Below are 21,981 nucleotides of genomic sequence, written 5' to 3'. Positions count from 1 at the left end.
AGAATTATGGGGGGGGTTCTTGGTCAGCCACGGACCTCAGAGATCCCTTCTAGTTCTGTGATGGTGATGCCAAGTACCCATTTCCCACCTCCTCCCAGGGCTAGGCTCAGTTTATCTTGCAGGCTGACAAGCAGCGAATGGAGGATGCTGCCTGTTCAGAGTCACTGTGTTTCCAGTGCCCTCTCCCCATCCGACTTCTGCATCTTATCCAAGTCAAAGGGGTATGTTTGAATAGCAGAGATGCCAGGCCAAGCAGGAGAAATCAACATATGGCCATGAACCAAGGCAAAGGGAGGAGATTGGAGTCAGATGGGTGCCCAGGGTATTTGTCCTATTGCCCCACACTGGTGATGCCATTAGAAGCACTTGATAGAATGAACAAAGCATTAGAGTTCAAATTCCACGTCTAATATTGACCAGCTCTATGATGGCGAGCTAGCAATGAACCCTTCTGAGCTTAACTTAATTGACTTATTTCCCTTTCTGCAGAATTACAAGATCCGTTATCTCACAGGATGTTGTGAGCCTCAAACAAGATACTTTAGAAATCTGAAAACACTGTAGAAGGGGCAGCTGGATGGTTCAGTAGATAGAGATCCAGGAGTGGAGTCAGGAGCTCCTGGGTTCAAATCTGGGCACAGAGACCCTGGGCAAGTCACTTCACCCCCTTTGCCTAGCCCTCACCATTCTTCTACCTTGGAATCCATATTTAGTATTGATTCTAAAAGAGAAGGCAAAGATGAAAAAGCTCACTCTCAGAAGAGAAGCCCTCAAGGAGCTTATGTTTGAATAGGAGGAGGCCAAGGAGGCCAAGGAAGTCACAGGGATGGTGACAGAAGCTAAGCTAGTATCGCTCTGGTTACCAATGCCAAAGGAAAAGAGTGAGGGGGAAGAAGGACTGATTCAGTGAAAGAACAGATGGCTTGATGTCTGTGGTCAATGAATGAGAAGCAGCCAAATGAAGTCTGAAGGCCAAGGCCATTGTCTTGGCATGGATGGAGAGACTTTTCATGCTGGAAATCCCCCCCCCCCCAAATTGATGGCATCTCCGATTTTGACTAGTTAGTGGAGTGGGGAGTTTGCATTCATTCATTCATTCACTCATTCACTCACTCACTCATTCACTAATCAGGAGAGCTTGGCTCTAAGGTGGAGTGCTAAACCTGAGTGTTGTAACTCTCCCAGGGACAGAGGTTCTTGGTCTCTGGGGCTCTAGTCTCCAGGGTGCTATTCTGGTTGGGGAAGGGGGCTGTAGAAGGGTGAATGGCAAGATGGTTGTTGCTGTTTTCCTTAACCATCTATGTCTCAATTTTGATAGTATTCATTTAGTGAAGTAGGTTGACTGGAAATCCACAAGGAACCCAAAGAAATGGGGTCGAGCATGATTCAGATTTCATGGGACCCCTCGAAGTTCCTCAAGCTGCCCATGGTACAGGATGCTCTCAGCAAATGCAGTTGAGCATCTTTGGCACTTCTAGCCAAGGCCGTGTAGTATCCAAGAATCAAATACAGTGTCAAAGCCGGAAGGGCTGCCGTGGCCATTTCATTCCACTTGTCCTTGACTATGTGGGCAACCCCATATTGGCATCCCAGCAAGCGACCATCCAGCCTCCACTTGAAGGACTCCTTCAAGCCCTTCACCTCCAGAGGCAGCCCATTCTATCCATGAAGAGTTCTCCGTGTTGAGAGGGGAGTCAGCCTTCCCTGACAATAGCCTAAATCTGCCTCTGCTCCTCACATCACTGTTCTTGGGTCTACCCAAGGGGAACGACAAGAAGAAATGGAATCCTTCCATACAGCAAACAGTAGCCTGCTGGAAGACCTCTAGCACAGTCCCTCTTGGTCTCCTCTTCTCCAGGCTAAGCATCACTAACTCCTTCACTGCTCCTCCACCTGGATGATCTCCATCCAGTCCATTCATTAAGCTGGTTAGCCCCTCTAGAAGATATTCAGTATCTTTCTTAAAAATGTGCTCCCCGAGAGGGCAGCAGGGTAGCTCAGTGAATTGAGAGCCAGGCCTAGAGACGGGAGGTCCTAGGTTCAAATCTGGCCTTAGACACTTCCCAGCTGTGTGACCCTGGGCAAGTCACTTGACCCCCATTGCCTAGCCCTTACCATTGTTCTACCTTGGAACCAATGCACAGTATTGATTCTAAGACAGAAGGTCAGGGTTTAAAAAATGTGCCCCCGAGACTGAACCAAATATTCCCAATGTGATCTTACTAGGACATAACACAGGCCTGAGACCTCCCTTCTCTAGACACTGACTTTCACATTAGAGCCTGAGACCTGCCTTTTCATGGCCTTGGCTTATACTGACTTGCAGTCCACTAAGATCCCCAGATCATTTTTGGACATGCTACTGTCTTGTTATGTCTTCCCCACTCTTGTGCCAGCTTTCTTGAACCCAAGCATAGGATTTTCCATGTTTCCCCATGATTGAATTGACCTATTCTCCTTTTTTGTTTTAATTACAGAGAATCGGAAACAAGAGAAACGGGACAGAGGCATGTATGATGGTAGAGTGATCAGCCCCCCGGCATGAGCATCCCCGATTGCTCCCAACTCCATGATGATGCTATAGAAAACTTGGGAAATGAGGGTTCAAGCCCTGCCTCTAACAAGGGTCTTTTGAGCATTTAAGGCTAGAAGTAGCAAATCCTGTTGGTAAATACTAAGAAAATACTGGAAAGAAAGCAGCCAGATGGGGCCTGGGTTAAACACGGTGTGCTTTTAATGGCGGAAGCCAAAGACTGGCATAGAGGCCTCGTGGATCCTGAGGGCCCCAGAGAGAAAGGACAACGATTGCCCTTGGGGATGTCGCTCAAAGAGGAAAAGAAGGGAATCTGAGCAGCAGAACCAATTCTTGAACAGCAGGAGGGGTCAAGAGTGGAAAACTTGCTCAAGGGTGAACATGAAGAAAAGGATTTCATTATAATTTCCGTATTCAAACAAGCACCCAAACTGGGGTGACCCATTGGGCCCCGGCCCCATGTACTGGAGGTCTGAGTAAGCACAAAGGCCTCTTGCTAGGATGGCTGGCTTTGTCCAGCCCTTTGGGTCCAAGGGATTCCTATTAAGATATATACCCAAGTCTTCCCGCTCAGATGGGTTTGTGGGATGGGAGTAAAGCACCCAGGTGTCGGCAGAGTCCGAGACATTTTGGGTGGGATCAGGGAAGCCAACCACACTTCCATGGCAGCCATGTGGTGGTTCAACCAATGTTGGGTTCAGTTGAGCATCCAGGAAGTCCATTCCATCATTGAAGCTGACTGCCTGGACCCTCAACTTGTGGGTGCTTCTGGAGTTACAGTACAGGACCCTCTGCCCATGAACACCCACTTCCACTACTTGGGACTCCAAGGTGTTCTCCATGGTTGTAAAATTTCCCATTTTCCATGTCTGCCCATGGTCATCACTGAGGAAGCAGAAGGCAAAGGGAGAGGGCTTCTTGTGAGGCTTGAGGATTCTGTAAGCATAGGCGGGGATCACCAGCCTCCGGGAGCTGTTGCTTAGCTGCACACCATGGCCTGGTCCAATGCCAAAAGTGGCCCACTCCTTGTAGGCAGGCCCAATGGCAGAATTGGTGAGGTCTGTGGCAGGGCTCCAGGTCCTGCCCTGATCCTGGCTGCTCACATAGCACAGACGTGCCATATTAGTCTTGGTGGTGATCTGGTGCTGTTCAGACACCTGGCCCGGGACAACAATAAACAACAAAAACAGGGTCCCCGTGGTTTCGTCATACACAGGGGAGGGATTCATGGACCGGTGGCCCTGCAGCTGAGCCGTCCTCATTACCGTCATCTCTTGCCACTGTCAGAAGATAAGAAATCAAACTGGGGGCTCAGAGCTAAGAGAGTTTCTGGGCTCTTATCTACCCCAAGCCCAAACCCTCCTCTGTAGCCTCTTGGCATCATTTGTCTTCCCTTTATCTCTCCTTGCCTTCTTCTCAGGGCCCAGAGAGCTACTTATCCCAGCTCTCTTCTCATAGACTTCTTTTTTTTACTCCTTATCTTCTGTCTTAGAATCAATACTAAGTATCAATTCCAAGGCAGAAGAGCAGTGAGGGCTAGGCAATGAGGATTAAGTGACTTGCCCAGGGTCACCCAGCTAGGAAGTGTCTGAGGTCAGATTTGAACCTCCCATCTCCAAGCCTGGTTCTCTATCCACAGAGCAGTGGGCTGTTTTTGTTCAGTCATTTCAGTCATATCTGATTCTTTGTGACCCCATTTAGAGTTTTCTTGGTAAAGTTCTTGGACATGGCACAGAAAAGACAATGGGAAACTGTTGGAAAGAAAGCTGGACTTAGAGTCAGGGGAGAGCCGGGTTCAAATTCTGCCTGTGACTCTGGGTAAGTCACTTTTCTCCCTCTCTGAGCCTTAATTTCTCATCCATAAAATGGGGATAATAATACTTATAGAACCTATCTAGGTGTCAAGGGAGTGAAATAGAGCATCGGACCTGGAGACCTACATCTGAGTTGTTCCTCAGAGGCAGAGTTGGGTGACCCTAGGAAAATGGCAGCCTTAGTTTCCTCATCTTTAAAACGGAGACAATAATAATAGCACTTCTTTCCCAGAGTTGTTGGGAAGATTGAATGAGTGCATCGGTTCAGCACTTTGTAATCCCTGCTAGCTTTGCTCTTCCTTGGTTTATTCTTTTTGTCAAATGTCTACAAACAGACATAAACTAGAGGACAAACTCTCAGGGAATGCTGGAGTCTTCCCCAGGCTAACCACCCGCGGGCCTCTCCTTATCATCAGAGGACAGGGGCTCAAGGCCCTGCTTCTCTTTTGGGGGTGACCAGGGCCCTGCTGATGACCTTTCGAAAATGGGGCTCCCCAGCCTGAATGCACAACAGCTAATGGTGTCTGGCTAGGGCAGAGGGGAGCCCAGGCACGGTGCCCCTCTCAATAGGCCACCCCCACCTCGAACATTCAGTCAAAGAAGTATTTACAGGCTAGACGCTGTACTCTGGGATGGGGTGAGGAGCTTCCAATGCTCTGGATCATTAAAGCTGGTGTTTCCTGATAGCCTACCAGGTGCAGGTGGCACAAAAAGGACATGACCTCTGCCCTCAGGGAGCTTGTGCTCTAGTAGAGGAGACAACCTGTGTGGGCCCCATTGTTCTCTGGAGCCTCTGCTGCCTGAGAGCCTTGGGGGAGCCCCTTGCCTTCTGGGAATCATCAGGCTCCTTCATGGTCCCTCTGCTTTCTCGCCATCTGTGGTGCCCACAGCGGGCACTCTACCCAAAAGAATGGCAATGCTGACCGCTGCCAAGCCCGGGATCTGCTCCTCTCCCCAGCAGCTCCTTACCTGCACCAGGTTTGCTGATGGCTTGTATTCCCCTCTGCGCAGGACAATCTCCTTGGCCTTCTCATCAGCCGTGCTGGCCCTCTGCTCAGCGAATGCCAAGAAGGTGCGGTGCTGGGCCAGGTAGATCAGGGCAGGGATTCGGTAGACATGGGCTCCTGTGTGAAAGAGCTGCTTCTTCTGGAGCAGCGGGGAGGAAGCCATGGGGCTGGAGAGAACGGGAAGACAGGAGGACGTGAGGGCCAATCTGGACCCGGGCCAAGGGAGGAGGGAGATTTTAATAGGCCTTTGGGCACTGGGCATCATTCGAACAGCACAGGGAGATGCCAGTGCCTGGCGTGTTGGCACTCCTAAAATATGGCTCCAAATCCTCTCTCGGCTGACTACATCCCTTTTGTGAACTCTCCGACTGAGTCAAACTGGCCTCTCCATACAACACTGCAGCTGTCTGGAGTGGGCTCTCCTCTCTTCCTCCTCCCCAGCTTTTCCCAAAGCCTCTCTCAAGGGTCATCCCCTACAGCCTTTCCTGGCCCCGACAGGGCCCTGTGCCTGCCCTCAACACCCCACCAAGGGGCAGCTAGGTGACTCACTGGATAAAGAGCCAGGCCGGGAGACAGAAGGTCCTGGGTTCAAATGTGGCCTCATATACTTCCTTAGCTGTGTGACCCTGGGCAAGTCATTGAATTGCCTAGTCCTTACTGCTCTTCTGCCATGGAACCAATAGTCAGTATTGATTCTAAGACAGAAGGTGAGGGTTTAGAAAGCAAATGTTAGAAACACCCCAGCAAGGTGGCTTTGTAGTTAATAATACTACTATAGTAGAAAGATAGAGAGCAGTGGGGTGGCGTAATGCACAGAGCACCGACCCTGGAGTCAGGAAGATCCATCTTCCTGAGTTCAAATCTGACCTCCGATACTTCCTAGCTATGTGACCCTGGGCAAGTCACTTCACCCTGTTTGCCTTAGTTTCCTCATCTGTAAAATAAACTGGAGAAGGAAATGGACAACCGCTCCCGTGTTTTCCCCATTACAAGCTCCAATGGGATCAGGAAGATTTGGACCGGACTGAAAAATGACTCCCACACCTGGGGTAGGCTCCAGGCTAAATGCTGAGGACATAAAGGCAAAAGCACCATCCCTGTCCTCAAGGAGATCACCATTGAATGGAGCAATGACATGTCCATAGCTGGTCAGACAAGTAGACTCTGAGTAGAGGTGAGTGGATGGTACGAGTCGCTGAGGGTGGGAATGAGAAAGGCCTCCTGCAGGTGGTGGGATTTGAGCTGAGTTTCAAAGAGGTGGGGGGGGGGGAGGAGAGAGAGCACTCCAGGCATGGGAGACAGCCAGGGCAAAAGTGTGGAGTCTGGAGATGACCTGTCCTATGTGAGGAATCAGAGGCAGGCCCGTCTTGCTTGCTCATACTATGGAAGACAGGCAAGGGTAGGAAGCCTGGGGAGCAGGGAGGAGCCACGGTCAGACTTGCTCTCAGTTTCCTTATCTTCAAAATGAGGAGGTGCGACTAGATGGCCTCTGAGAGCCCTTCAACTGCTCTAACACTGGGACCTGAGAGGATCTCCCTGAGAGTCCTCCGAGGTCAAGATGCTGTGACGTATTAATTAGTCTGTCTGTCTTCCAGTGCCGAAAATACCACCCTGTCCCCTCACTGCATCCTTGTAAAGGATTCCTGACAACTTGGAGCCACTGGAACATCAGAGCTAGAAGGCATTCATGGGGAAACTGAGGCACCCAAAAGGTTACACAGGTGAGAGAGCGTGGATTTGAACTCAGGACCTCAGACTCTAAATCCTATTGCCCTGTACCTTAGAAGTCTGTCCCAGATCAGGCATGAACTGGATGACTCCATTCACCTCTCTGGAGGGCTGTTTCCTTCTCTACAAAATGAAAGAGCCAGACTCAGTGGCCTCCCAGGTCCTCCCACCTCGGCTCTTCTAGGAGGCTAATTAAAAAGCTCTTAGAAGCATGGAGGGAGGAGGAAAGGGGCGAGGAGATTTCAAAGCCTTTCCTCCTCCTCTAGACCCACGGAGCAGGGTGGGTGGGAGTGACGCACACTGGCCCACGCTCGGTCCAAAGAAGAGCCCCCTCCCCTCTTCCCTTCCCCTCCTCCCTGGAGGTTTGGGCCCTCTGTCTACATTCCTCCACACTATCAGCCAGCTGGATTGTTTTGGGTAATAGGAGAATAGATCCAGCTGAGAGAGACTGTAGAGTTCCTCTTCCAGGTTTTCCAGGACAGCCCCTTCTTTTTATAGATGGGAAAACTGAGGCTTGGGTCAGTTAAGTGAACTAGGATCATAGATTTGATCTGGAAGGAGGGAGCCTTTGAGGTTATTTAATGCTTCCCCCTCATTTTACAGGTGGGGAAACTGAGGCGTGGGGCTATCGAGTGACTTATGGATTAGATCTGGATGGAAGGGGCCCTTTATTGTAACAGGACTCTCCCCAGCAGCCTTCTTGTGACTATTACCTAAGCCAAATCATAGAGCTTCCTAGGAACCCAACCACCAATGACTGCAACAACAGCAACAGTAATAACAAAACAAGTCTGAGTTGGGCTTTCCATCCCATAAAAGAAGTCCCTTTGGATCAGCATTGGTGAAGACGTGGCACGCCTGCAGAGCCGGCACATGGGGAGCCTCTCTGTTCTCCCTCTTCCCAGCAGCCAAGGACATTTTTTGCACATGCTGCCCCTCTGTCCAGCCTCCCAAAGCAAGCACTTCCTCCCTGTGCTCTCTCCACTGTCTGGTAATGCGGGGGCTCACAGACAGCTTGAATTTGCCTTTCGGGCACTCAGACTTAGAAAGGTTTGCCAACACCGCTTAAGATGAATGCAGTCCTGGCACCCTTTTCTGGATAACGGAATCTCAGAGTATAAGGAGGCCCCATCAGGAGGCCAACCATTTCTGGACAGGCACCCCCTTTAGGCCATCCTCCAGAAGTGGCTGTCCACTCACTACCTTATACAGGTATAGTGGAAGGAGTCAGAGAACCAGAGTTCAAATCCTGTCTTCTGCACCCTGTTACTCCCGGCAACTTGGGGAATTCCCTAACTTCCCTGCCCTGATCCCTCTTTTCTCTAGGGTGATCTCTAGCATTGGGCTGGATGGCCTCTGTGGTGCCTTTGGGATACATCTCATTGTCAGGAAGAATCTCCCACATCTGGCTGGTTCTGCCCGCTGGGGCCAAGCAGAACAAGACGAACCCCCTCCCCGTGCCAGCCCGACTTATTGAGTGGTCCCGAGTGGAGCTAAAAGGAGCCCTTCTCAGCGCTGGTGCGGCCCCGTTTCAGACACCTCCTGGGTTTTCCAGGCCAGGAATGTCTTCTGGGCAGTAATCTGAGAATTCTAAGGAGCCACCCTGGCCCTTCATGGCAGTGAAGCCTGCCAGTGAGAGTCTTGTGGCCAGGAGACGTCCAGCCCTGAGCTTCCCCTCTGAGAAGCTCACAAGAGGGTCGCCAGTCCTGGGTCCGGCTCGGAGATGTCTCGCTCTCTCTGTTACCAAAGAGAATGTGTAGACAAATAGACCTACCTCAGGCCAGGGATGGTCAGCTTGTGGCAACTGGCTGCAAAATGGATGCAGCCCAACCAGGAGGTGGCAGGAATCAGGCCTCCCTGAGAACGGTGCCACCAGACGATTCCCTTGAGAGGCTCTGATGTGCCAACGGCCCAAGGCACCGGCTTCTGTTGGGGCTCCTGCCTATATAACCTGAGACGGATCCCCACCCTTCAGGAATGGTATCGGCCGGGCACCCTGCTCTGCCACTCACTCACTTACCTCCCGGCACCAGGAGAAACAGGTGTAACCCCTGTGTGTACACCTGCGTGACGTGTGGGCCCGAGGCACCAGGGCAGGAGGGTGAAGCAAGAGCATCCTTTGTAGTCTAGGATGATGAGAGGGAGAGAGAGAGACAAAGACAGAGATAGAGATAGAGACTGCCGGGGGGAGGGGGGCAGGGGAGACAGAGACAGACAGGGAGGGGACAGAGAGGGAGGGGAGAGAGACACAGAGAGAGAGAGAGAGAGATGGAGAGAGACAGAGAGAGAGAGAGAGATGGAGAGAGACAGAGAGAGAGACAGAGACAGAGACAGAGAGAGACAGAGAGAGACAGAGACAGAGACAGAGAGAGGGAGAGAGAGGGAGAGAGACAGAGAGAGGGAGAGAGACAGAGAGAGGGAGAGAGACAGAGAGAGACAGAGACAGAGACAGAGAGAGACAGAGAGAGACAGAGAGAGACAGAGACAGAGACAGAGAGAGGGAGAGAGACAGAGAGAGAGAGGGAGGGAGGGAGAGAGACAGAGAGAGGGAGAGAGACAGAGAGAGACAGAGACAGAGACAGAGAGAGACAGAGAGAGACAGAGACAGAGACAGAGAGAGGGAGAGAGAGGGAGAGAGACAGAGAGAGACAGAGAGAGACAGAGAGAGACAGAGAGAGACAGAGAGAGGGAGAGAGACAGAGAGAGACAGAGACAGAGACAGAGAGAGACAGAGAGAGACAGAGACAGAGACAGAGAGAGGGAGAGAGAGGGAGAGAGACAGAGAGAGACAGAGAGAGACAGAGAGAGACAGAGAGAGGGAGAGAGACAGAGAGAGACAGAGAGAGAGACAGACAGAGAGAGACAGAGAAAGAGGGAGAGAGACAGAGAGAGACAGAGAGACAGAGACACAGAGAGAGAGAGAGAGAGAGAGAGACAGAGACAGAGAGAGAGAGAGAGGGAGGGAGAGAGACAGAGAGAGAGACAGAGAGAGAGAGACAGAGACAGAGAGAGAGAGAGACAGAGAGAGAGAGAGAGAGAGAGACAGACAAACAGGCAGTCAGACAGAGAGAAGAGAGAGCAACTAGGGCATCTCTTTGATCCTAGGATACATCTGCCCACTTATTTCCTGTGTGACCCGGGGCAAGGGCCAGATGCCATAGCGCAGCAGTTATTAAGGCTGGGGAGGGGCGCCCTAAATGCCCTAATGGATAGAAATAGAAGGGCGACAGTCCCTGATCTCAGGGAGCTCCCATTCTAATTAAGGAGGCTACCGGCAGAGGAGGGGGCAGCTTCAGGGCGGCGGGAAAGGCTCTCGGCGACTGGGAAAACCACTTACCACAATTGTGTAATTGAATGAGTTGAGCTACACTGAGCTGCACTGAATTGAATCGGGTTGAATCCCAGGTGTAGACTCGAAGCGATCAGCTAGTGCAAATATCAATAACATGAAATGGGTCTTGGTCAACAACACGCGTAAAACCCAGTGGAAGTGCTCGTTGGCTATGGGAGGAGGGTCATGGAACCATGGGAAAATAGTCTAAATTAGCTAATAAAATAAAATAAATGGGTACATCTTCCACTGGGACCTGGATTCGGGAGTCTCCAGGCTGCGGGGCCTCATTCACAGGGTCTCAACCCCAAGCTTCTTCCTTCTACAGCTCCAACCAGGAATGGAGGGTCAGCAAAGACTTCCCCAGGTAGCTTCAAGCGGCCTTGCCTGGATTCGCCTAGATTCACCCAGACAAGGGTAAAATGAGTCGGGAAGGAAGTTTGAAGATCTTTTTTTTTCAATTTATTATCATGTGAAACCCACTTCCATATTGGCCGTTGCTGTGAGAGCAGACTCGTACCCTGCCCAACCCCCAGATCAAACTATAATTACACTGACGTGGAGGACGGCTCCGGAAGTCTGAAGATCTTCCTCACTAGGATGAGGCCTTTCCTCTTGTGCCCTTCCAGGATTGTGTGGGAGGAATGGGTTGGGTACATCAGATGTGGCTGCCTCACAGAAGGAGAGTTCACTGTTTAAAGACAGAAATCCTGCCTCTGTTGCTTGGGTGACCTTGCCCGAGTCACTTGAAGCCCTACAAGCCAGATTTCCTTGTGGGTCAAGTTGGGTGACCTCAAAGCTCCCCTCCAGATGTAAATCTCGATTCCATTTTCCTCATTGATAAAATACATGCTTAGGGTATTGCATTAGGTGGCTTCTGAGGTCTTTTTCCAGTTTAAATCTGTACCATAGGATGGGCCTCAGTTTCCACATCTCAAAGCTCTCTTCCAACTCTAATGCTATTGTTCCTAAGAGTTGATCCAATCCACTTTGGGATGGAACCTCATGATTGGGATCTCCTGACATCGAGCCAGGTAAATGAGATGGACAATACTTATGCACCAGACCTTCCCTGGTTGTGCCGAGAAAAGTGAGCCCCTGTGGATCCCCCATTATGTACCTGTTGACTTCCGCCTCAGTCTATGAGCTCCCAGAGAGCAAAGACTGTCTAGTACCTCCATTTTATCTTGACACAGCTTTTGGCACATAGTAGGTGTTTAATAAATGCTGTTCTCTTAGTATGATGCTTGGCGCACAGTAGGTGCTGAATACCTGCTTCTTCTCTTAATTGGTTGATTAAATGGGATGTTTAAATGGGTTTTGGACTCCTCGTTTCTGAGGAAGAAGACGTCTGGTGGGGGGGGGGGGTCTCAGACAAAGGGATGTCTGAGGTTATCCTCCGGAGAGACTTGGGTCCAACCCTCAGCTCACTCCACTCTTAGAGCCTCCCTTTCCTCCCAAGATCACTAATATTTGTTCCAGGTTCTCTGTCCACTCAGCTCTGGAATTGTGGAAAAATACAGAAAACACTGACTCACCTTCATGGCCAGAGGCAGCGAGTTCTGATGCAATCAGCCTGGGGTCATGGCTGAATCCTGCACCAAAGTCCAGGCTATCCGGCCCGACTGGGATGTGGCCTCAAGCCTCCACCGCCTCAGTGGCTTAGAGCATTGGGGAGAGCATTAGGGTTTGGGCCACCCTGTTAGTGCCTGCTGAGCTCTGGTGTTTGAGGGCTGACTGAACACCGCAGGAAACACAGCCTCGTTTGGACTCCACCTGCAAAGTGGCATCCTAAGGCATTATTATCCCCATTTCATAGAAGAGGAACCCGAGGCCCACAGACCTACCAGGGTCACACAAAAAATAGTAGAAGGTTTCTCTGGACTGCACATCTGGAAGCCAAAGACAATGGTGTGTGTGTGTGCGTGCACACGTGCACTAGATTATTCCCTGTTTGTAGTAGAAAGAGCACCAGATTTAGAGTCAGGGGATCTGGGTTTGAGTCCTAGAGGTTCCATTTGGACTCTTTTCAGCTTTCAGACCTCAGTATAGTAGCCTGTAAAATGGGGGCATTAGACTAAGTGACCTCTGAAGTCCCCTCTAGTTCTAGTGGTAGGATACTGACACTGACCTAGGTTTGAATTCTGGCTCTGCCCCTTACTTTGTGTGACTCTGGACACATCACCTATTTCTCGGGGCCTCCATTTCCTAATCTGGAAAAAAAATGACCTCTGGGGACTGTGTAAGTTCTGAGCCCGAGAACTGCCTCGGAGTCCTTGTCCCTCTCTGGGCCCAGGCCTCCCCCTCGATAAAACCAGAGGGTCGAGTGAGCCCATCTTCTGTCTGACTCCTATTTCCGTCATTACGAAACGCTCCTCAGACAATTCCCAGACCCATAAGTTCAGAGCGGGAAGGGTGTCCCGAGGCCATCGACTCTTCTTCAACACATGAGGATATTGAGACCAAGAAAGGTTAGTTCAGTGGCCTGAAATCACACCTAGGATTTGAACCCAGGTCCCCACCTTCCAAGCCTCTGCTTCTTGCCCTGGTCCACCTTGCTTCTCTACCAGAAAGCATGAGAGAGTCTGGCTTTCTGCTTGCTCAGGGCCTCTCCCCACACACACGCACGCCTCCACCCTTTAGGCACTGGGGAAGAGTCCCTTGGTCCCACCTGAAGGGCTTCCTGCCCTCTCTAGGAACAGTGCTGCTGTGTCAGCCTTCAGTGACTGTTACGGAAGGTAAACACGGAGTCCAGGGGAAAAGAGAGTTAGGTGGCAGGCAGGCAGGCAGCCAGGGGCGGGGAGAACGAGGCTGAAGGTCAGGGAGCTTTCAAGGTAGAGATTTCTTACTTCTCGGTGGATGGCACCCAGATTTCCCGGGCTTCCCTCACCTGGGTAGGACACAGCCGCCTCTCTCCATGGAGCACTGACGCCCTCTCCAACAGGTAAGGGAGTGAATGGGTTTCTTCCTATAACAAAATGAGAAGTGTCTCAGTTATGCAGGCAGGCTACCCATAAGGAAGACCGTGGGCGTCTTGGCAGAATGGGCCCAAGGAAGGTCAGAAGGGTGACTGCTCTGGTTACAGCCTAGAGGGAACACACCAGGCTAGGAGGCTGGAAATCTCGGACCTAGTCTTGCCTTTTCTATCTGGTTAAATCACTTTGTGTCTGAGAAGCATGGGAGCCTGGCAAGAGCCTTGGATTTGAAGCCAGAAGATCTGAGTTCAAATCCTGATTCTTTTACCTTTGTGTACTTTTTGCCATGTTGGCCAAATCCCTCTCATTGCTTTCATTTCTTCATTTATAAAATGAAGGATTTGAATGAGGTGACCTCTTGGGTCCCCTCCAGCCTCCAATCTTTCCTTTTAGGATCTTGGAAGCATCACTTTCATCCACTGGGATGGTTTCCTCATCTGTAAAATGACAGGGTTGAGCCAGATGTTTTCTAAGATCCCATCTGGATGTGGTAGAATGTAAGCTGGCTGAGGACAGGACTGTTCTCTTTTGTCTTTGCATCCCCAGTGCCTAGTTAGCACTCAGGACATGGGAGGGACTTCATCAATGCTTGTTGGATGATGGTCATTTGACATATATACAAGGTTGTTCAAGCCACTTCACCTCTTAAGCCTCAGTTTCCTCCTTCTACAAAATGGGGATGATGTATAGTAGCAAAACTTAGAGAGCTATCTAAGTAGGAACGCAGTTCTACAGATTTGAATCCCAGCTCATTTACTCTGAAACCCTAGGCAAATCACTTCCCTTCCTGGGCCTCGGTTTCCACGCTTGTGAAATGAAGGGACTGGACTCAGTGTCCTCTGAGGTTCCTTCCAGTTCTAATCTGTGTCCCTAGAACCGCAGGGTACAAAGTGCCATCTATTACCAACTTCCAGGAAAGGCTCCACACCCTGGCTTGTCTGAGTCAGGGTGGACACAGGGTAGTGGCTAAAGCATGTCCACAGTTGGCCGGCTGTCCAGTTGCCATGGATATGAGAGTATTTGTCAGAAATCCCTCCTACCTGACCGCCTTAATCCAGACGGGGCAGAGCTGTGGACTCACCTCTCCTTCCAGACACCCTGGCACAGACCCAGCAAGTGACATCCTGGGTTGGCTGCCCACACTTTGGCTAAATTTGGTGAATGTTTCCAGCCATCCAGACCAGCTGGGGAGAAGGCATCACTGGCAGGGTTTGTTTCAGTGCCCTGGGGCTCTCTTTAAGTTCCAAAGCCAAGCTCTTGGCAAACTTCTCTTCCAGGGGCAGGGACACCCCTTCTTTTTATTTATTTAAATATAAACTTAATTTATTAATCATTAATTAATTAATTTAGAATGTTTTTCCATGCTTACATGATTCATGTTCTTTCCCTCCCTTCTTCCCTCCCTCATCCCTGAACTGATGAGCAGTTCCACTGGGTTATACATCCATATTGTTAATATTTACAATAGTGATCATTTAAAGTCTCCATCCCCAATCACATCCCCATAGAACCACATGATCGATCCTATGTTTTTCTTTTGCATTTCTGCTCCCACAGTTCTTCCTTTGGATGTGGATACATTTTTTCCTAAGTCTCTCTGGATTGTCCTGGGTCATTGCATTGCTGCTAACAGAAAAGTCCATTACATTCGATTGTGCCACAATGTATCAGTCTCTGTGTACAATGTTCTCCTGGTTCTGCTCCTTTCACTCTGCATCAATTCCCGGGGGTCTTTCCAGTTCACATGGAATCCCTTCAGCTCATTATTCCTTTAAGCACAATAGTATTCCATCACCAACAGATACTACAACTTGTTTAGCCATTCCCCAATTGAGGGACACCCCCTCCTTTTCCAATTTTTTGCCATCACAGAGAACGTAGCTATGAATATTCTTCAATATGTCTTTTTCCTTATGATCTCTTTGGGGTACAGGCCTAGCAGTGCTATGGCTAGATCAAAAGGCAAACATTCTTTTAAAGCTCTTTGGGCATAATTCCAAATCGCCATCCAGAATGGTTGGATCAATTCACAACTCCACCAGCAATGCATTAGTGTCCAAATTTCACCATATCCCCTCCAACATTTATTTTCCTTTATTGTCATATTTTGCTAGGTGTGAGGTGGTACCTTAGAGTTATTTTGATTTGCATTTAATTATGAGAGATTTAGAACATTTTTCACCTGTTTATTGATAGTTTTAATTTCTTTATCTAAAAACTGCCTATTCCTGAGGGACACCTTTCTCTTTCTTCCAGACCCCAGGCATACTGAAGACATTACTCTTCAATTTTTACAAATCATTGGGTTTTTTAACAATGATTTTAATAGATGCCACAATATTGAATATTCATACTCTCCAAACTATATGAGATGAAACACTTTCAAAATATAGAGAGCCAGTGTAGGAAACTATCACCCTGTGGGAAAAGAGTGAAATACTTTACTTCTGTTTACAAATCATTGTTAAACTTGTGGGATTGTGGTTCTCAGCATGGCCTGTGATCATGTCCTGAATCCAAGGCAATTTATTGATTGAAATCTCAAGGCTAATTGGTGATCTCTTTGTAATATGGGGATTAATTGTCTGGTAGTTTATGAATGAGAGTGAGTTTCATGGGAATAATTGGCCACCAGATGGCATCTTCCTTGGTGGAAGTAGGCACTGATTTTATAGGCTGTCATGATGTGCCATCCAATAACATTTCCTTTCATAACTTATATTGATCATGAAATCTGGGCTCCCTAAGGATCACCTTTATGGAATTTCTAGAGTCCATAACTTGGTCCTGAATTGCCTTTATCAACCCCCTCCTTTTTTTGTAACCCTCACCTTCCATCTTAGAATGAATACTATTTGGTTCCAAGGCAGAAGAGTGGTAAGGGCTAGGCAATGGGGGTCAAGTGACTTGCCTAGGGTCACACAGCTAGGAAGTGTCTGAGGTCAGATTTGAACCTAGGACCTCTTACCTCTAGGCCTGACTCTCAATCCATGAGTCATCCAGCTGCCCTCACCTCCTCCTTTTTCATAAATGAATTTTGTGACACTTTGTAAGCAAGGCATTAGTGGAATTCACTGGGCTGTTGCCCATGGAGGGCCTTTTGATTCTACTCTTTCATCTTAGTTGTTTCATCAGCTCCAACTGGAAGTTCAACAAATCCAATGGTGCCAGCTCTCTGCTCTGTCGATCGCTGGTGAGGTGACAACCAGTAGTTCCAGAAGTATTTCTAGAGCCTTTTCACCTCTTTTTTCTGTGTTCTGAAAACATCTACCCAACGTCTTCCTTCTCTTGGGTAAGGAGTGCTTTTCTAGAGTTGGTTATGGAGACGAGTCTCGTGTTTTAGTAATGTTATTTGGGATTTTTGAGAACACCGTCCAGACTTGTCCTGACCCGCTTTATAGTTCCAAAAGCATGCAAGCCTGCTCCACTTAGGTAGATGTTCATTGCTTTTGAGATGTTCCTTTTGATTCTAGAACACTAATAAGTCTCTTATGTATTCGGCCATAGCGGAATGCTCATTCTTCTTCCTAAAACTATTATTGGGGCTTGGGACTGAATCTGCAATTTTATTGGGAGGGGCAACTGTCAAGTGAGGAAATTCCCACTACCGATGTAGGCCAGCATTTTCTGGGCAACTGTAGTCTTAGGGTGCTGCCTAGAGCCCTTAGAGGCTAAACAGCTCTCCCAGTGAGCAGATTGTGCCAGAAATGGGCCCAAACCCAGGTCTATGCACTATAACACGCTGCCTCTCACTATTGATTATTGGTGTTTTAAAATCCTTACCTCCTTCCATCTTAGAATCAATACTCTGTATTGGTTACAAGGCAGGAGAGCAGGAAGGGCTAGGCAATGGGGGTGAAATGACTTGCCCAGGGTCACACCGCTGGGAAGTGTGTGAGACTAGATTTGAACCCAGGACCTCCCATCTCTGGGTCTAGCTCTCTATCAGCAGAGCCATATAGCTGCCTCCAGTATTGCGAAGGGAAGTTGGAAGAGAAAAGGCTGGAAAGGTAGTCTGGAGTCATGTAGGAAGGACTCTGAATTCCGGATTAAGGAGTTTGGATTTGGACCCGGTGAAGTTTCCTGAGCAGGGCAATAAGGTTTCAGGGCCATTAGTTCATCTGCCTGTGGTGGCCCAGAGGATTGGAAAGGGGAAATGGCCCTCTAGGGATTAAACAGAATAATGTAAAGGAAAGAGTGTTTACTAGGTCTGGAGTCAAGGACCTGGATTCAAAACCCGGGTCTGCTCCTACCAGCCCTGTGACTTCAGGAAAATAGTTTCCCCTTCCCTAAGCCTTGGGATCTTGGTAAAATTCAAAGGGATAGACTCAATGATCTCTGGGGGGCAATGGACAATTTAATAGGCCTGGAGTCAGGAAGACCTGAGTTCAAATTTTGTCTCAAATACTTACTAGCTGAGGTGACCCTGAGTAAATCACTTAACCTCTGATTGCCTCAGTTTCCTCATCCAAAAAGTGAGCTGGAGAAGGAAGTGGCAAACCACTCCAGAATTTTTGCCAGGAAAACCCCAAATAGGGTTACAAAGAGTTGGACACAATTGGAATGACTCAACAACAAATGATTTCTCTTTTTTTTATTAATTTATTTTTTAACATTATTTTATTTGGTCATTTCCAAACATTATTCATTGGAGACAAAGATCATTTTCTTTTCAAATGATTTCTAAGGTCCTCTTCAGGTCTAACGTTTTAGCAAAATCCTTACCTTCTGTCTTAGAATCAATACTAAGTATGGGTTCCAAGGCAAAAGATTGGTAAGGACTGGGCAATGGGGGTAAAGTGACTCATCCAGGGTCACACAGCTAGGAAGAGTCTAAGACTAGATTTGAACTTCTCAATCCACTGAGCCACCCAGCTGCCTCTAAAAGTCTAATTTAAGATCCTATGAATAGGGGGATGAGGGTGGGGATGGGATGGGAGTAAAAGGAGAAAATATGGAAGGGTGGTAGATAAAATGGGGAAGGAAGAGAAAATAGGGCTTGCTGACTAATTGTTAGGTAGGGGAGTGGGCTCAAGGGAGAGGAAGGAGTCATGGATGACTCCATAGTTTCAACCCTCAGGGACTGGGAGAACAATGAGACAGTCTCCTTTGGTGGAGAATGGTGCCTGGAGACCTTCTCCCTCCTTGTTAGTGCTTGGCCATATAAACTTAGTCTCTAACCTGACCACACTTTCAAGGTCCTGCCAACACGGTGCCTTTCCCTGGGGGACTGAGCTGCTGCTGATAAACTTAGAGTCTGAGTTCAAATTTCATCTCTACTGTTCATCATCATGATCCTTTTGGACAAGTCACTTGAACTCTCTGGACCTCCATTTCCTCAACTGTAAAATGAGGGCAGTTAGATGCTGCTGCAGGGGATAGAGCCCCAGCTTTGGAGTCAGAAAGACCTGAGATCAAATTTAGCCTCACACAGTTACTAGCTATGTGACCCTGAACAAGTCACTTCACCCTGCTGACCTCAGAATAAAATTAGCTTAGATAATCCACCTTTCCCTTGTGTATTAAATCCAAACTGTCCAGAGTTTATAGATTTTGTCTGTTTATTAGCTCAGGGTCTGGCTCTGCCAGCCCTGGGCTTGGCTACCCTTCCCAAACCAGATTACTGTCCCTAAATATCATACCTGAACCTAACAGTTAACTCAGTTACCTCAGATAGTGTATATAAGTGTAAAATTCATTATACCAACCTGAGAAGTCTCATTTGTGTCTGGTTAAAGGGCTGCTTTTGCCACCTTCCTCACATGGGCCACATTCTGCATTATTCCCTTGTGAGGGTATAAGCTTCTCCATTGAACCTAGTTCTGTACCCTTAGCACCTTGCAGAGTGCCCCGTACACAGGATGTGCTTGATACAATGAATAATCTGGAAATGGGTAGCACATGATAACATCTGTACAACCCAGTGGAATTGCTTGTGGGTTCTGAGAGGGGGGAGGGAAGAGGGGATGGAGAGAAAAGGAATCATGGAAACGTGGAAAAATATTTAAAAATAAAAATGTAGATTACGTAAAAATCCTTTCTATTTTGAGCATTCTACATTTGGGGAAAGGATGTGCCCGTTTTCTAATCAGAATTAGAGACGCCTGAGAGACTTTACATGGCCCAATTCTTTGATGCCTTAGAGTTCTTTTGTGCCTTTTTAAAAGGTGGACCCTTAGAATCACAGAGCAGGGAATATCAGAAACAAGAGGAACTTTTTCGAACCCAGAACGTCATCGGAGCTGAGAGATACCTTTGTAAGCACCCAGGCCAATCTTCCCATTTTATAGATGGGCTCCCAAAGGGGAAGGAAGTGAGCTGCCTAAATTACATGATGCGGTCATGGCAGAGCCTTGGCTACTTTCATAATGCCTATCAAATCAATCAGAGGGTGGCACAGTTTGCTGTGACTTGTGTGGAAGATCATTAGTACCACTGAGTCTCAGGGGAGCTTGAGGAGCAATAGACAGAATCCTAGCCCCGGGGGAAGAAAGATATGAGTTCAAATCAGATCTCAGATGCTTACTAGTAATATGATGTTAGGCAAATCACCTAGCCTCCATTTGCCTCAGTTTCCCCATCTGTAAAATCAGGATAACCATAGAACCCACCTCTGAGGATTGTTGTGAGGATCAAACATACTACTACTACTACTAAATTATCATTATATATAATATATAAATATATAATATTTTTATATTTATTATATTTATATATAATAGAGTATATTTAGATATTTTTATTTTATTTGTTTTTATATGTTATACATAATATATGAATATATAATATTTATGTTCATACATTTTTATATTTATTTATGTTCATATATTATGTAATAAATATATAAAAATATGATAAAATGCTTGGCACAGACCTGGCATATAGCAAACCTTGTATAAATGCTAATTATTCATTGTTATTATTGTGCAGAGGCCTTCCTTGGACCTCAGCTTCTGGCCAGGAGGCTGCCTGTCTTCTAACCTCAGGGAGACTAGAAGGTTCAGAACAAGCCAGCCTCCTCCTAGGCTAGGAACGAGGAGCCCTCCTCAGCTTTGATGTGCACAGAGATCTTGGTGGAAGTACTGAGTCAGCAGGTGGGGGGTTGTGGAAAGGGACCCAGGTACATAACAAGCACCTCCCACCACTGGGCCCTGGGAGCCACTTTACTCCTCTGAGCCTCAGTTTCCTCATTCAGAACATGAGACGTGGGCCTTGGCGCCTGAGATGTCCCTCAGCCCCGATCTGGGATCCTTCAACCTTTCTTCCCTCGGCAGGAGCCTGACCACTCACTGTGTAAATGTATGAACTAGCTGCCATGGAGGCGGCTTCACAGCCAATCCAGAATAGTCAGGGAAAGCTTCATGGACAAGGGGGAACGGAGCCCATTGTCTACGGCTCTCCAAAGAAGCAATCATGAAGAAAGGTCTGCTGTAGAAAACTGGCTACAGTCAACGATTAAAACAGACAATTCTGTTTTAGAGAGATGAGGCGTCAGGCAAGAGTCTGTGTAACTGCTTGTGGTCTTTTGGGAGGTGGATGTTGTGGGAAGATAAAGTATCCTTTTGAACCTTTCCATTTCTAAGGATCTCCCACTCTTTGAGACATCTTAAAACCCAATCCACAGTCGCCTAAAAATTGTATCTTCCCCAGGAACGGGTTTTTTCCATCTTCTCGGCCCAATTTTATCTTTTTAAGAGCCCTTTCCTTCCTTTCACAAAGGATCGGATGTTGAAGTCATAGAAAACAAATGTGGGGATCCAACTCTCTTGTCCAATGAGAATATATTACTTTAAGGGTTTCAGCAGATCTGTTTCAGGTCGCCACTGTTTGTTGTTCTGGGTTCATCTGCAAATTGACGCCTAATTATTTGGTTTAGCTGGTTTTCTGTGCTGGCTCATTTCCTCCTCAATTGCTTTGGTTTGTGATGAAATCCTGCTAGTTGTCTTCAGTCTTCCTGACCTTTAGGGCAAGGAAAGAGTGCAATAAGCTACAAGAAGAAAGGCAACTATATGGCATACCAAGGGGCATATCTATTGAGGGTATTTTTTTTTATCACATATCTCACTAGGAACATATTGTATATATTTTATTGCATACCTCACTAGGAACTTTAAGAGAAATTAGAATTTGACACATAAATAATGAAGGAGCATAGGCCATATACCCAGAAAGTGTCTCTCCAGAAAAACTGAATATTTTGTTTGAAGGTAAGCAATGAGTATGTCTATAAATTAAATGCATATCTATAAATAAACTTGAAAAATTCACAGAAAGATATTATTCATATGAAAGCAACTTTTGAAAAACAGCCAAAAAAGACGAGTACTTAGAACAATCTATTCTTCTAAACAAAGATTAAATCAGCTACTAAGTACAAAAACTTCAAAGTCTTTTTTGTTATTACTGTGATTAAATTACTAAATGTTTTTAAAGGGTGTTTCAGAGAAATTCCAAAAATAGGAGGGTGCCTTGGAGAAGGTGGGATGAATCCCAAAAGGAAACTTTTATGTTTTACCTTGCCTTTTATGAAGGGAACAGTTAAATAAACTTGGGTTTTTAACAATATTAGCTATCAGAATTTGTTTAGAGTGGC

At 47.6% G+C, this 21,981-nt stretch overlaps 2 protein-coding genes and 1 non-coding gene across 4 annotated transcripts in view; 1 reads left to right on the top strand and 2 right to left on the bottom strand.

The window, feature by feature from the left end:
* Positions 1-2,608: 2,608 nt before the first annotated feature.
* Positions 2,609-9,388, bottom strand: NEU2 (neuraminidase 2). 2 transcript variants are annotated; one of them, XM_056819980.1, is made up of 3 exons: positions 7,134-9,388; positions 5,317-5,521; positions 2,610-3,813 (listed from the first exon to the last, which is right to left on the bottom strand). In XM_056819980.1, the coding sequence occupies exons 1-3, from the start codon at positions 7,175-7,177 to the stop codon at positions 2,884-2,886; spliced, it is 1,179 nt and encodes a 392-aa protein (XP_056675958.1). In that variant the 5' UTR covers positions 7,178-9,388; the 3' UTR covers positions 2,610-2,883. The 2 variants fall into 2 exon arrangements, with proteins under 2 accessions (XP_056675957.1, XP_056675958.1); XM_056819979.1 differs by lacking the exon at positions 7,134-9,388 and having other exon boundaries at positions 2,609-3,813; positions 5,317-6,573.
* A 757-nt stretch (positions 9,389-10,145) lies between these two features.
* LOC100021389 (uncharacterized) lies at positions 10,146-13,134 on the bottom strand. The gene is made up of 4 exons (XR_008916890.1): positions 12,936-13,134; positions 11,952-12,189; positions 10,972-11,104; positions 10,146-10,810 (listed from the first exon to the last, which is right to left on the bottom strand). It is a non-coding gene; the product is annotated as an uncharacterized LOC100021389 (transcript).
* Positions 13,077-21,981, top strand: part of NGEF (neuronal guanine nucleotide exchange factor) — a 112,652-nt gene continuing 103,747 nt past the window's right edge. The window contains exon 1 of the mRNA XM_056819976.1: positions 13,077-13,357. The gene's annotated coding sequence lies outside the window, so the exon portion shown is untranslated. The remainder of the gene's footprint in view (positions 13,358-21,981) is intronic.

The sequence above is a fragment of the Monodelphis domestica genome, chromosome 2 (assembly GCF_027887165.1).
Source record: "Monodelphis domestica isolate mMonDom1 chromosome 2, mMonDom1.pri, whole genome shotgun sequence".
In the NCBI taxonomy this organism is placed as follows: domain Eukaryota; kingdom Metazoa; phylum Chordata; class Mammalia; order Didelphimorphia; family Didelphidae; genus Monodelphis; species Monodelphis domestica.
Note: the sequence above shows the minus strand (reverse complement) of the source record. Positions and strands in the feature narration are given on the sequence as shown.

Bases quoted from the DNA above. Each gene is read 5' to 3' on its own strand.
- NEU2 (XM_056819979.1), bottom strand. From the start codon at position 5,619: ATGATGCCCAGTGCCCAAAGGCCTATTAAAATCTCCCTCCTCCCTTGG. The intron at 3,814-5,316 runs GTAAGGAGCTGC...ATCTTCTGACAG, and splicing joins CATCAGCAAACCTGGTGCAG to TGGCAAGAGATGACGGTAAT.